Consider the following 15,254-nt stretch of genomic DNA (forward strand, 5'->3'; position numbering starts at 1 on the left):
AAAAAAAAAAAAAAAAAAAGAGTGTTTTGTAAATAATTTTTAGCTCTGTAGCCAAACATGTCAAAAACTATGAGCTGCACAGCCTGCAGATCCTAATTTATATACCAGATAACACAAGTGGGAACATTCAGACAGAGTGGGTAGAATTAAAGTTGACTAAAATAATGCCCTTTTCATCACTGCACACACCTATATGTCTTCAAATATACATAGACTTATTAAATATTCTTTTACATCTGAAGTTTTTACTGCATGCCCTTTTCTAAGACTCAGTAGAGAGGAAAGAAATCTAAAACAGATTATGTTATTAAGGTAAAAAAGAAAGGATTTGATAAAGTATGCAGCCTCTAAGTATTAAAGGGAAAAGCAGAATTAGAACAGAAATTGGGCTGTAATGCAGTAATTTATCTTGCTTTAAAACCTACTGAAATCAAACTTTATATTAGACAGAATAAATTATTAAAGAACTTACAGAAGCTAATATTTGGTCTGATTTTGTTATTTTTCCATCTTTAGTGGTGGAAGATGGTTTGCTTTCATTTTAGTTTTATTATTTGAGGAGAGAACAAACAACAAAAAAAAACTAATTTTATCTTGATAAATGGCAGATTTGCATAGGTTGTGATCTGTGATAATCGAAAATGTTGAGGGTCCAATCATGTCTGTATTCAATCTGTTCTCCAAGATTTTTGAGTTTTAATGAGAGAAAGGACGTTTTGGTTCGTGATCGTCACTAGAAAATAAACAAAGCGTCATTTCAGAGGGAAAGTTGCATGTTTTCTGTGAAGCAAAAGTTTGTTTCAAAAGAAACAAAGTCTAAATCGGTCAATTCCTCTGCTGTCACGTCCTCGTGTCTCTTTTCTTTCTTTTTCCTTCTGATTCATCCCAGTTTTCAAAATGATCAAATTCACTAAACAGGTTTCCTTTAATATCTCTCATGTCTTTTCTACTGACTTGCTGTTGTGATAAACTGTGGAATAAAGTATGCCAATCTATGGATTATGATATTAATCAGAAGTTTGTTCTCAGTGGTGGACTGCTCTGAAAAGTGTTGTTACTTTTTCTGGATTTGGTAAATTAGAGCACTCTGGACCTGATGTTTTTTTTTTTTGTTTGTTTTTTTTTAATTCTTTGAGAAAGAAAAAAATCCCCTTGGTGGTGTAAAACTGAAGTTGGAAGTCTGATAATATAAACTTCATAAAGCCACTTTTGTAGGTGTTTTAAGTTGTTTTGTGCCAAAATGTCACAAATTTAAAGGAAAATACTTCAAAATGAGGCATTTTACAGCAACAGGTTTAAAATATTTACTATAAAACAAATTAATAAGACTAATTAATTTGTAGGTCACGATTAATTAATCTCACAGGACTAGTTTTATCTCCATAGCAACCATGTTATTTTTTGGTCGCTTGGGGGTGAGATACAGATTGATGTAATTTTTAGCAGAATCTGTGAAAGTAAATTTTTGGATTTCCTTGGCAACTTAGATTTTTTTGTTCACTATGTCCACATTTGTTCATATCGTATGTCAGGGTTTCATTTATTACATTTCTATAATACTCTAGTAAAAAAAATGTGCAAGATGCAACAGAGAAACATCATTTTTGCGAGCTCGTCCTTCTTACACCATTTAAATTTTACAACTTCTATTTCCAACATTCGCAGATTCTCAATAATGCTTGGGGAGTTAGGGTGTGATAGATCCTTTGGAGGATTATAAATTTGCAGCTGGTACTAAAGATGTTTTCTTTTTCTTTAAATTCAAGACGGTCACCTCTTTCTGTGGTCAAAGGTCAACAACATTTTGAAATAAAACCACTTAAAGTGGTGTGTAAAATTTTGTGAAGATCAAAGAAATATTTTTGTCTGATCTGTTTTAACATTTTGTAGAAAACGTGAAAATTGGCAAATTTCGCACCAAATTCTTAATTTTGAAATATTTTTTTGAAATATATTTTTTGAGCCACATAGACTTTTTTTTTTTACTGATTCACCTGCTGTAGTATCATTTTTTTTTGTCCTCATTTTCACTTTCCCCAAAATTCATTTTCACTGGGTAGTAAGTGCAAGTAAATTTAGGTGAGTTTTTGGAAATGTGGTAGGGATGAAATTTTTGCTCAAAGGCGCAGTAAGAAAGAAGAATCAATCTGGACTTTGCAGTGCAGGACTGCTGCAGGCCAGAATTAGCTAAAAGTAAATACAAAAATATATATCCCACCCAAACATTCACTTAATTAAGTTTCTAAAGACAGTCAGTCTTTTTTTTTACCATGCACTGCTGACAGTGTTTGTTTCTTTGTGATAAGACGTTTGCTAGAGAATCTTTTGTTCCAAGTCACCTCAGAGTTACAGTTTTTGCCGATTCCCATACTCACTCAAATCCTCCACAATGGAACCCACCCACATTTCGCCCAGGTCAAACACCGAGCATTTATAACCCATCTCACCCATGACCAGCCTTGGCTTGATTAATTCGCTCTCCAGAGCCATGGATCCCCAGGTTAAACAGCAGCCTCATTGCAGAGAGCCGAGTGAGCGGACTTGATGGATGACTGCAGCTCTGCGTCCTGACACGTCTGATAAACGTGGAGCGGGGGATCTGTTTTTAAACAATGTAGTCCTACCCACACATTTAACATCCATACTCTGAAAGCAGGGAGAAGCTTTCACAATGATTAATAACAAATTTAGCCCTCTGCAGACAGAGGATCTGTAATATTGCAGGGTTTATCTATCTGTTATGTGATAGCTTTCTGGCTTTCGCACACAGAGGTTTTAATTCACTGGCTGTTTGTGTCAAAATATGACAGGATTATTACAGATTGACTCAGAAGCTTCCATTACTTGGCACATGACACACAGGCACTAGGGAATACAGAAAGTTCTGTATTTGTTTCGGAGGAGTGAAACGATTCATTATAACTAGATTAGAGGCCTGACATTGCTTAACCATTTGCACTTGATGCCTTTCAGCCTCGACTCCGACATGTGAACCGAAGAATGAGGACAGTCAATCGATGTATGTGAGGGAGATGCTAACTGGCTGTTGGACCAGTTTTGTCAAAGACGAGGTTGAGGTCCACATCCTGAACCTGAACTATGATATGGTGAGTACGTCACTGCTTTCCTTAAATTCTGAACGACTAAAAGTAAATGTAAAAGACATGACTTCAATCTTTCAGTCTATTTTTTTTTCTGTACAAATTGAAACGGATATGCTTAAGACCGATATTACACAGGCAAATCATCCAAAACTCATAAATAAAGTGTTTGAGTTGACAGGACAATATGTCAAGTCCTGTTATGCTGGAGGAACACAGCAGCAGTAGAGCACATATGTTCACCTTGAATTTCACACTTTTTCGGCATGATTCACACACACGAAAAGCATTAGAAGCGAAACACTGCATTTCAAATCTTTGGAATTTGCCTGTAAGAAATTTGGTATGGTCTTAAATTCACAAAACATCAGAAATGCAAAGTAAACCACATGAACATACAATCATCAAGCACCAATCCACACTATATATAATAACTGCAAAAAAAAATAAAGTCTGTCGTGCAAAAGCTTGTTTTAGTGATAAAAAATAAAATCACACATGCTGCATATTTGATGGACGCATGAAATAACACAAAAGAGTATAGATAGGATAATCACATACTTGGCCTCACCGCCTCTGCACAGGCACACACATTTGAGCCGACTCACCCACGCGCTTTTTCACGCCATCATTTTTTTTTTTTCCAGCAGAACAGAACTGAAAAACTTCCCTCACAAGCTGTTCTCTCAAAAACATGAATCGAGACTAAAACTTTACTTCTTAATGATAAAAAAACATTTAAAGTGCAGAAGAGAAGTTTCTTTAAAATATATAGGGTAACAGGTGATCTTAGAGCTGTGAAGAACACTTATCTGGACTATATATACAGTACATATATATATATATAAATAAAATAAAAAAAATTGTCATGGGGGACTGACTATAAAATCCCCCATGACAATTTTTTTATTTAAGTAAAATTTTTCCAGTAGTGTTTCCATTGTGATTATGACGTTTCTAACCATAATTCCACAATCTAAATGTCTTAAAAAGACATTTTTCATGTTAGTCTGAAGTTTCCAAAAATCTCCTCTGAGGGGGCGGGGCTATTAGCGCTGAGCTGAGTAGCTACGCCCCAATCCCTCTTGTCTGATTATGATAGCTCTATGTCTCACTAGCGAAAATCTTCACCACTGTTACATAAAAATGTCAAGTAATATTGGTCATTTAAAGCGGTATCATTTTTAGCCGGATTTGAGGTCCGACGAGGAAGTGAAGAGCTTCATGGGATGTGCTTCCAATAACTATGAAATTGCGCAAACATAATTAATGGAAACGGGAGGGCAACATTCAGAACACTGGCCAAAAATCACATCGCCACAGCATCCACCGCAGATTCTTCTGGTCCGCATCTGTTCTAAGTCAACTGCTAGGCACTAGCCCAGGGATCCCCGCCAAAATGTGAGAAGGCGCATGTCCAGAGTTGACTGCCATTCCCGTTCTCGCGACCCACCTTTCACGCAGCACCAGACACCATCCTGCGAGAGACCCGACCCCTCGTCCAGACGAGCCAGACAGTGGGGAGCGGGAGACCCCCACGGTTAGATTGACAGCAATTTAAAAGGGGAAATACTCAGTAACGCAAAAACAAAACAATTTCTTACTACATTTGTTCTCTTTTTTTTAAGAAAAATGCCACACATACTGTATATGATAAAAACTCAAACATGATTTTCATCGAAGGGGGCCTTTAATCTTATCAAATTTATTTAATATACTTGATCATTTCAAAAGTAACTGTTTAGTGAAGTCCAATTATTTCTTGTTTTTATGTAAAAAAAACATGGTCAGGATATTGTCAGCACATAAGTTTTGGAAAAAAACAACTCTAAAGTGCTTCAATTAGGATAAATACAAGTGTAGACTACTAAATGTATATATATATATATTTATTCACACTACTTTTACGGTATTCACAGTGACCTTGTTTCACCTGGATCAAGAAATTAACGATAACTGCTGTAAATTAAGGTCCTGCCATAGTGTATTGTGACTCACTGTCAAATTGTCATGACTTTGCAGGACTCAGACTGAGCTATTGTTGAGTTATTCCTGGTTATTAGTCTAACCTGTGCTTTTCCTAATGTACGTCAAGATGTCAAGTGCCAGCAGCCGTGTGTCATTATGCGACTGTCAGCTCTCCTTTGTATGTATAGCGCCGCATTTCAATTAATGATCTGCTGGGAGAGTAAGTCTTGTAAAAAAAAAAAAAAAAGAAGCCTTGCTGAGATGGAAAACTCAACACAAAAAGTTGGGCTGCACAACTAAAAAAAGGCGGATGTTCTCAATGTCCTAATAAGACATTAGTGTGCATCAGTCTTGTCAATGGGGGAAGGTGGAGAATCGTTCATTTGGTAGATAGACGATCTGAATCTGTCAGAATACATCTTTTCTGTTTTAAGGTTACGGCAATAATGTGTGCAAGCCAGCCCTGATTCTGAAATAAGTGCTGTGTTCCCACTTTAAATCATGAACAAGCACTCACACACACACACACAGTCTCTATTTCCAGTTTTTATCAGGGAGATAACTGGCTAAGACATTTAACAGACACCAGAAATGGCGGAAAGCGGATTTCTCAACATATCACTTTATTTTTTTCAGCCCTCCACAACTGACAGCACTGCAAAATTGGCATTTCTTTTTTGTTAAGAACTCCTTTCTCAGCTAAACAAACACACAAGTGCAGATAGTGGACCGGGTCATTTTGGGTTTTTCAAACTTTTCTTCGGAGAATGACGCTGAAAGGGGAACTTCAAGAAAACTTTTAATCTATATGCGGGTATTGTTGAACCAAGCTCATTTTTCACAGCCCACCATTGTCGGTCAGCTCACATTATTCATTTCTTTATCAGATTGCTCTCTTTGTTTGCTGCTTCTGTTTGTATTTTATGTTCTACTTCCATATAGGTTTTGTTAAGCAGCTGCTTTTTTCATTGATTGTATCTTTTTTTCCCCCCACAACTCTATTGATTGGGTGTTTTTATATGAATAGAGAAGCAGATATGTTCAGTGTGGTTTTAATATCAGATGTTGGATTGCATAAAATTCCCACCAGTTTTTTCTTTTTTTTTTTCACCCCTCCGATAGGTTTCTGTTTTATCCGAAAAAGCTCCAGGCAATTTTTTTCCTTACTTTTTTTTTTTTACTGAAATGCAGAATTCATAAAGAGGTGCCTTCTATGTTTTGTGATTTCTTGTCTAGTTTTTCCACAGAGATGCTTAATATAGTGTTGAGCTTCACAGACATGAGCTGAGTTTTTAGTGCCAGAGATTGTGCAAACAGATTGCTTTCGCACCAGACTGTGGCACAAACAATAATGTTGCTCAATTCCTTAAGCTTTTTTTTAATGGACCAAAAAAATCAGGGTAGTCTGATGTAAGGGAAAAACAGATTTTTTTTTCTCTTTATTTTATTTATTACTTTTTGTTGGGTTAAAATTAGAAGTTGAGGATTCAGTGGTCAAAAAAGTCATTTTGTGGTGATTCCATTTATTGCAGGGTTAGGTAGAGGTCTTGCCTATGTGTGCTGCGGTGGATATAGTGCAGAGTTAGCATGATTGTTTTCTTTTGGGACCAAGAGTGGATTTTCTTTATCATATCAATAGATAAAGCAAATATATACTTTAGCCATATCTGTCCTTAAAGGGGGGGGGAAAGTAAATTTGAGCACATTTTTCAGCCAGCAAGGAGGTTTACTTTTGCCTCAACCTTCCAGTGCCCTTTAAAGTTTCTCCCATATTCCTTTAAGTTTTATACTGATTTACAACTTCCTGGGGACGTTTTGACTCTCACAGTTTGAGCCACACAGTGGGAGCATCAAGGCGGCCGCACAGACCAGGGGAATTCATTGGGTGGGGCTGCTTGTGCGGGACCCGTTGATGTCACACGCCAGCTCGGGCAAAGCCGGAGTCTTGGCATCGGGCCGAGACTAGACCAGCGGAGCCAATTCAACTTTAAGGGGGAGAACCGAAAGAATAACTGGAAACTGCATCAGCAAAAAAAAAGTGATTCAGAAAGAAAAAGGGAGTCTGAAAAGGAAAACAATTGTATCTTGAAAGCACAGGAACAAAAAGTAGCAAAGGTGAGCTATCAGGGTCGAAGTTCAAATATGAAAGTCACAGAAGGAGACGCTGAAACAATGGAGCTGATTTGAAAGGAGTATTTAGGGATAACATCATGGAGGTGTCTCTGCATGATGCACACTGCAGGAAAGGCCATTCATTCACTTGCAGCAACAGGATTAAGGTAGAAACATAAAACCTTAGCAGATGCCTGGCTGGTTCCTTCCTTCAGGTATTAGATTCCGTCTCTTTTTGCATTTCAAACTCGCTCTTTCTTTCTGTTTTCAGCACAATCTGTCTTCTCTTTTATAATAAATATTCTCCCCAGAAAACGAAAAGCAAGCATCTTATCAAGATTTCATTACCTGCGGCTCTCTGTCACATTCATACTGTATCACATACATTATAAATGTATAGGGTGCATGAGAAATGCATACTTAGATATGCAGTATATAATGGTCATCTCCACCTGTGCTGTAGGCAAAATGTATAATACTGTTGGTAATGTTTTTTCCAGAGCTGCCTTATTTTTTTTATTATTTTTTTATTATTCTGCAGGATTATTTAGTATTCTTTGCTGCAATTCTAGTTTGGTTTTTAAAGCATCCTGATTAATTAATGAGGAATTGGATCCATCTTTTGATTAAATAATACACCAGAAAAGAATGTGAAATTGGGATGATGGACAGCGGTGGAAAACACAGCTTCGGAAATTGCATTCCCTCAAGTTCCCTGTTACGCTCTGGTTTCATGCTTTAAGCAAAACAAAAAGGCAGCGGTAAACATATGTCACTTTAACAAGTGACTCAGACATCACTCAGTCTGTAACAAACTCCAAGGTCTTCTCAGACTTCTTTAAGTCTTTTCTTTCAACGAATTCCGGGAGCACATTTATGAGGTGCAGTCATTATGCAGGACTCGCATTACCAAAAGACATTGTTAGGCCTGCTCTATACCTCCGTGTGATAACACAGCTTTCTGTTGGATGTGAAAACCGCTTTTTCAAATGCATCTCTGTTTGGTGCATAGGCAATTTGTCTGTGGTCTCCTTAGACCTAATTTGCACTGTGCGCGCCTGAAAATCTCCATCACTCAGACTTGAACTCATAACAATTCTCTTGGATCCCATTTTGGTGATATCTGAGGGGTAAAGTAGATAGATTTAATTTTACGGATACACAATTTTTCCCAGCATGCTCATTGTCTCCCAACAGGCTTGGGATGAAGACCGTCTACCTCCAGATAAGCCTGCAAGTCCAAAATAAAATGTTTGTAGTTAAAGGGGGAATCACATATGTATGAATGCAGATGTGTAGCATATATGATGGTTTGTCTTCTGCAAAAAAAAAATATTTTAATAATTTCGCGAAATGGTTACCTCATTAAAAAAAATACTTTTAATATTTTATTGTTTTATGCATTAGGTTTGAACAAAAAATCTCACTTGTTTACATCTAGAATTATCTTGGTTTTTATAAAAAATATGAAAGCCACTTCTGGCCTCAGGCCCTAAACCTATATTTTAATCATTGATACAGTAGCAGAAAAAGTTTTAAATAGTTCATCTGGACCCATTTCTACCCCTCTGCCTTATCCATACCATTTACCCCGTGCAAAGAAGGCTAAAGATGGAAAAGTAGGAATTGTGACTAATCTCTAGAGTTACTCTGGGTAAATCCCAGCTCCATCCCCTGGCCTTGCACTTACAGAGTAAGGCTAAGCAAGATCAGGATGGAGACAGGATTTAAGAATTATGTTTAACTCCAGAAACTGCTCCTCATTTCCAAACCTGTATTTTTGTCTTAGTCACAACTGCCCTTATGGGTGGATATGAGGTGCAAACCTGTACGGGGCACACATGAAATATTAAGGTCGTAGACCTCTCTGTGAGCCCGTAGAGGGAAAATATTCATGCACATTTTTCTATGGATTTGCCTAGGGGATGAGGCAATGTCTTTTATTTTGAAAGGAAGTCGTGAACTTCTGTCAAGTTATAAACTATTTCATATTTAGAAAAAAAGGCTATTTTCTCTTTATGTTTTTGTTTTATTTATGCCAATAAATAAATAACGATAACAGTAACAGTAATACAAATCAGTGTCTTAATTTTCTAAAGGGTGAACTAAGACCTTATTGCTCCTATTGGGTTGTAGTTGGTTAGAAATTGACCTGAATGGCTCTTTAGGTGTTGAAGGTTGCCGACCCCTGGCCTAGGTCTACAGGTTGTAGTGAATGTCACATTTAAATATGAAATATGAAGGCACGTTGTATAGATTTTTCATTATTTCAACCCCCCAATTTTTTCACACTGAACATAGGAGCCTATTTGGGATGTTCAAGTGATAAGTATACACTCTTTTTGCAGTCTAGCTGTTACAAATGAGGAAATTAGACAGAGTTTGTGTGGCATCCTACAGGGTTTCTAGGGGCACTTTTCTACCAGTTGCACACCCGTGCATTCACCATTGCCCATGGTCAATAAGGAGCCAGTAGGGACACCTTGCTAATGACTGGAGAGTGGCGTAAGGATACTGTATGATAGCATCACCTGTATGTCATAAGTGAGTGCAACTTACATTATGAATTCTTCACAATAGGGGTTTTTATTGTGTATCGCAATACCCAGCTCACAATATGTTTCGCAATATATCCCAAGTCTACCAGAACACATTTTCACTATTTTTTTAAAAAAACTCTACCTGAATATTAATTAATTGGTAAAATTAATTTTAAGCAAGTGGCACGGAGTTTCGATTCGTACCCATTCCAAGTAAAAACTTACTAGATGCCTTATGAAGACAGAAACTCTGATGCTGACGGAACATTCAACACAAGCTGTTTTCTGTGAAAAGTGCTCAAAGAAGCTCTGTGTGCTGTGCTGCCACCTAACAGTCGGGGGTTTTAGTGGAAAAAAAGTAATAATTAATTATGTTAGCATTTAAATCGAGTCAGCCTCTAACTTCCTTGTTTGGTTACCCGTTAAGAACTCCTCCGCGTCATTTTACTATGTTTTGGGTGTCCCCAACTCGTCATTTTTTGACGAACTGGCTGTTCCAATTATCTGGCTCTGGTCATTTTGTGGGACGCGGTAAAGGACACGAACCGAACCAGTACCGTGCCCGGTACTGGTACCCTAACCTGTGACCCTAACCCGGTACCCTAACCCTAGCCTGATCTGTGTCTTGTACCGCGTTCAGAATCGGTACTGCATCCGGAACTGGTAACAATCCGTGTCACATACCAGTACTGACAAAACCAGTACTGATCCGTGTCCAATACTGATCTGCATCCCGTACCAGTTCTGATCTGCGTCCCTTACTAGTACTGATCTGCCTCCCTTACCAGTACCAATCCACCTCCAGTAATGATCTACATCCCGAACCAGAACCAATACTCCTCCGGTACCGATCCGCGTCCGGTACTGTTCTGCGCTTGGTACCGAGTTAAGGTTAGGATTAGGATACCGATGTGTTCCACATCCCAGTACTGGACTGGTAAAAGTTTGCGGCCCAGAGGTTGGGGAGCCTTGATTTAATTAGAATGACCAGCACGTCAAAAAACGACGAGTTGGGGACACTCAAAACGCCAATTTTTGATGCGGACGGGGCCTTAACCAGTGTCAGTAGTTGAAACACATTAACAACTAAAATCGACCCAAATCTGAAATCGATCTACTGTAAATATTAAACTGCTCCTGATGAAAAAACAGGCAAAATAAGGATAATTTAACACAGATTTTTGTTGATTGTTCTGCTTAGTCATGAATTAAAATTAATAAAGTAAGTTACAGTTAGAAGTTTATCTACAATATTTACACATGAAGCGCATGTAAACACATCATAATTCATACTGCATTTTCTGTCTGCATAGAGAAATACAGAGATACTTTGCAACAGCTGCAATGCCTCACTTTGTGTCGGGGAATTTCTTTGCTAGAGAATCTTGTGTCGGCGTATCTCACGTACAGAAGCCATATTGTTATGTGTCAATAGTTCCTTTTTCAAGAATGCACAGAAAGGGAATCAAAAGTTATTTATAAACTTGGTGCAGAAATTATAGTTCCTCCCAGTAATATCAGTCTACTACCTTCTCATCATCTTGCTGAACGACCGTTTTGTTAAAATTTGTAACCCCACCTTTGCAGGGTGTGCATCGGCTGCAATCATTTTTATGCTTTCTTGATTTTTTATTTTTTTTTTTTTCTTTGTGTATACACGACAATGCTTCTGTGTAACCCAAGAAATAGACCGCTGAGCTGCTCCCACACAGATGAGTGGACATTTATATCAACGGATTGCTTTGTCCAACTAATCAGTCCCAATGGTCCACCGAGAAGTGAACATCATATCTCAGCTTTTGATTATACATTAACCCTTTAACACCTGAGTCGTCACCGGTGACGCTAAACACAAAATCTTTAACATTCTGTAAATTTACAACCATTAACACGATCAACATAATTCTAGTAGATTGAAAATGTAAAAATTACAGTACGTCAAAGAACATAAACATTGGAGCTCCTTTGTTAAAGCATTAAAAAAAGACAGATTGTTTTGTATGTACAATTTAATCTGTATCTAAGGTTGCTCATCTTCTTTGTCTTTCTTTCCCAGGATGGAAAAATGTTCTCCTTAAATTTGGACCATGCAAGACCAATGATTCTGATCCTGACATCTTCCAGAAAGATCTATGTTGGGATCAACAATAACAGGAATGTTGAGATTTACGTGAGTACTGCCCCACTAGAGTTTACACTCACCGAAGTAGAAACTGTGTGTTAGAAATTTCAATTACAACCTTATCTTTAGGATAAATACATTTTTTTAAACCTTTAATACCAAATGTAGCGGCAATAACAAAAAAAAAAAATCAAAATTTGCTGAGAAACTGGCGCTGGGCTGGGTTTGAACCTTTTATTAATGACAAAAAAGGTAATTACATTTGCTTAGAAGGACTCTGGTTTATTTTAAGCAAAAGAAAAAAAGCACAAAAAAGCGGCAAAAAAAAAGTAGTCAACAAAAAATGTGGCAACCCAGCTCACCCTCTCCCCTCCAAAAAAATCAACAGGTGAGCTATTTTCACAAGAAAAAAATGTCTCCGCCCACAAACATGTGACCTACCAGGTGACCTGCTCAATCTGACCCCAAACAATACTATAATCAGAAAACAATATTCATTCACCTTAATACAAACAACAGTTAAATTCATGGCTCCTACACCGAAGATATCCTCTGTATCACCCCTTCGACATACCTTAAATGTTTTACCGTTTATGCAAATCAGCTTGAATCAGCTGATTCCGACACCAAGAAAAGTGGCTTTTTGTATTCTCACTTGGCGTGTGCAAAAATCTCAATATTGCGATATATCGCAATATTTACCCGTACCTGCGATTGATTCTCGATGGGTTCTCACCAAGTATCGACCTTTTATATTCCTTTGAAGATGCTGTAAAACGTTATATTCATCATCCTTTGGTGAGACGTTCTTTTGGAGGTAGATAGGGGGCGTCCGTTTCAAGACTGAAGTGTGTATTGTTTGTTGCACAAAATAAGACACAGGTTGTTTATTATGATTGTGTTCAAGCTAAAAATAAACAGGTATTTATTTTCCCCCCAAAATATGTGTTCTTCTATTTGATGTGAGTTATTAGAGATGATTTTTTACCAGTTCTTGCAGTATCGTGTTATCAGTGACATCGTGAGCCATGTATCGCATTGTATCTTGAGGTACCCAAAGATTCCCAGCCTTAAATTTCTCATTGGCTTTGCACCGATATGCAGCACTTCATGCTATTAATGGGAAAGGCTGCTTTGAACCACTCTAGAATCTGCTAGAATTATATAAATTACGTAAAAGAGTTACAGTAGTCGAAAGAAAATCAACACCGAGGCTAAAACTCCAGCATTAAAGGGTTAAAGTGTGGGATTCATAAAAGTGCTTTGAGACTTAAAAAAGTCCTTGAATTTTGGAATTAGTGCTTGAAATTGGGATAAAAGTATTTTTTGCAACTTGCCGATTTTGGCTAATTATTGACTGGAAGGACATAAAAGGTACGTTTAGTATATTATGTATATTATATTATGAAAAATGTGCTTTCCCTTTAAATCTTTTAAGCACTTTCATAAAATTGTTACGTAGAGCTTAAACCATGTAATTTATTGTGAATAATTAACATTGAGGAACAGTTGTAATATTGTGCTGGAAAAGCATAAAAAATGACTCAGAAAAATGCTTGAGAAGTGATTGAGTGTGACTTCCGAATAAAAAAAATAAAAAAAAACCCTTAAGAAACTGTACTTAACATCCCGGTTCCTTCTGTTGCCACACAGGCTTAACAAACCATTTGTTAGCGATCACGTTAAACTGTTCAAGTGGTTCTGGATGAGTGTCTTTTCAGTCAAAGTCCTTCCGATTTTCCCCAGAACCCCCCGTCAAGTGCCAGCTGTTATGCATACAGTCAAAGTGACACAGCTGTGCACTGCTGTGGGCCTGTTTGGGGAGATGGAGAATCACTTCTCCTCCTACTCCCCAATGCTGCCTTTGTGAGAGGCGGTTTTATTTTTGTGTTTTTATCATAAAAGAAAAAATTCTGATCGGCCTGTAACAAGGAGAGCTTATAGTATTTAGCGTAAAAATTTATGTATTTGCACTCTACTTACATCGTTTCATTGGGAAATTAACTAATACATCATTAATAGGTTAATACAATAAAATATAAGTGCTTAAATAAATGATTTTCCCTTAAATGAAACTTTAGTTTCAGTTTTTTTTGGTAGATGAAATGTCTCTTCTGTTGACTTCACATCTTCCTCAGATAAGGACACTTTCCCTTGGTGAAAAGTTAAACCAACACTCATCAACTAAAGCGTCACGTACTCTTTAAGGACACTAAACTCAGATGTGAAACTTCTGACAGGGAGAATCAAAGCCACCGTCTTATCATCTCCGGAACTGTTTGCCGAACATCTCACAGCTGACAGTCGCCCGCCAAACAGTAACCTTTTAATGAGCTGAAGCCTGCGGTTTTGTCCTCCCGTGCTTTTTTGTCTTTGCGTGCAAAAAGAAGGCTCTGATAGTCCTGACAAACGACTGTCAGCACTGTAAATAATCTGCAGATAAAGCCGTGTCCAAAAAAAATTAAAAGGAGGGGAGAAATAAGACCCGCAGCCGGCCAATCAGTGGGATGACACGTTCGCAGACATGTCAACAATTACTGATCCGCTGACAGCAGCGTTGTACCACATCCTGTATCATGTCCTGTCGAGAGCCTGGACAACATTCCCTGTGACTGCAGGATGTTTTTTTGGGATGAGCCGTATCATTGGGGGATAATAGTGCTTTGCTGCAGATTGCAGTGTGAGAGAATCAGCATCTGCTCAGCATCTGAGAAAGTACGTCAGCAGCTTGACAGCTTGGCTCAGTGTCACAGCTCTTCCGAGCCTCCCGAGGCCAACTTGAATGCGCAAGGTTGTTGAGACGAAAAAAAGAAAAGAAAAACATGTGCACAGCGAGAATTTTGTCTATAAAGTGTTGCAAGTATTGTTTTCCCTACATGTTTTGTGACAGTTGTTGAGTTGCTTGTATTCATTTAAAGTCCCACACAAACTATATATTTTTATTCTATTGCAAAATTGTTTCCAGAGGTCTTTTAATTGTGATTATGCAGTTTTTAGCTAAAATCAAAAAGCCTGTGTTGTTTTAAAAAAAAAATATTTTCTGCACAGCAGCAGGGGTTCATTTTAAAATTAGCTTTTGGGTTGTGGTACAAAAGTTAGCGATGTTAATTTCCTAGCATGCCTTTGTGAACACTCTCTCCGCTAGTTTATAGCACCTCACAGGCCTAAGCTAACAATAGCGTAGCATAAAAACGGTAAGCTATATCAGAAGTATTCAACCGCACAGCTTAGAGCCAGATGGCAGCTCAGAAAGGGAATAAGAAGACGTTCATGGATCTATTTGTCTGCATGTGGAGGATCTAGAATTGGAGTGGAGAAAGCATGACTTCGTCCCATCCACGGCAGTAGCTGCAACATAATTCCGAGCTTTTTCAAACATCCGGTTTTCATGTGCTCCTGTTCCAATGCGAC

General features: G+C 37.8%; 1 protein-coding gene across 1 annotated transcript in view; it reads left to right on the top strand.

The window, feature by feature from the left end:
- eng (endoglin) overlaps nucleotides 1–15,254 on the top strand; it is a 61,725-nt gene that overhangs the window by 25,479 nt on the left and 20,992 nt on the right. Inside the window, exons 2-3 of the mRNA XM_024298645.2 lie at nucleotides 2,974–3,107; nucleotides 11,778–11,891. Of these exons, the coding sequence (XP_024154413.1) occupies nucleotides 2,974–3,107; nucleotides 11,778–11,891 (248 nt within the window). The remainder of the gene's footprint in view (nucleotides 1–2,973; nucleotides 3,108–11,777; nucleotides 11,892–15,254) is intronic.

This window comes from Oryzias melastigma, linkage group LG12 (assembly GCF_002922805.2).
Source record: "Oryzias melastigma strain HK-1 linkage group LG12, ASM292280v2, whole genome shotgun sequence".
Taxonomy (NCBI): domain Eukaryota; kingdom Metazoa; phylum Chordata; class Actinopteri; order Beloniformes; family Adrianichthyidae; genus Oryzias; species Oryzias melastigma.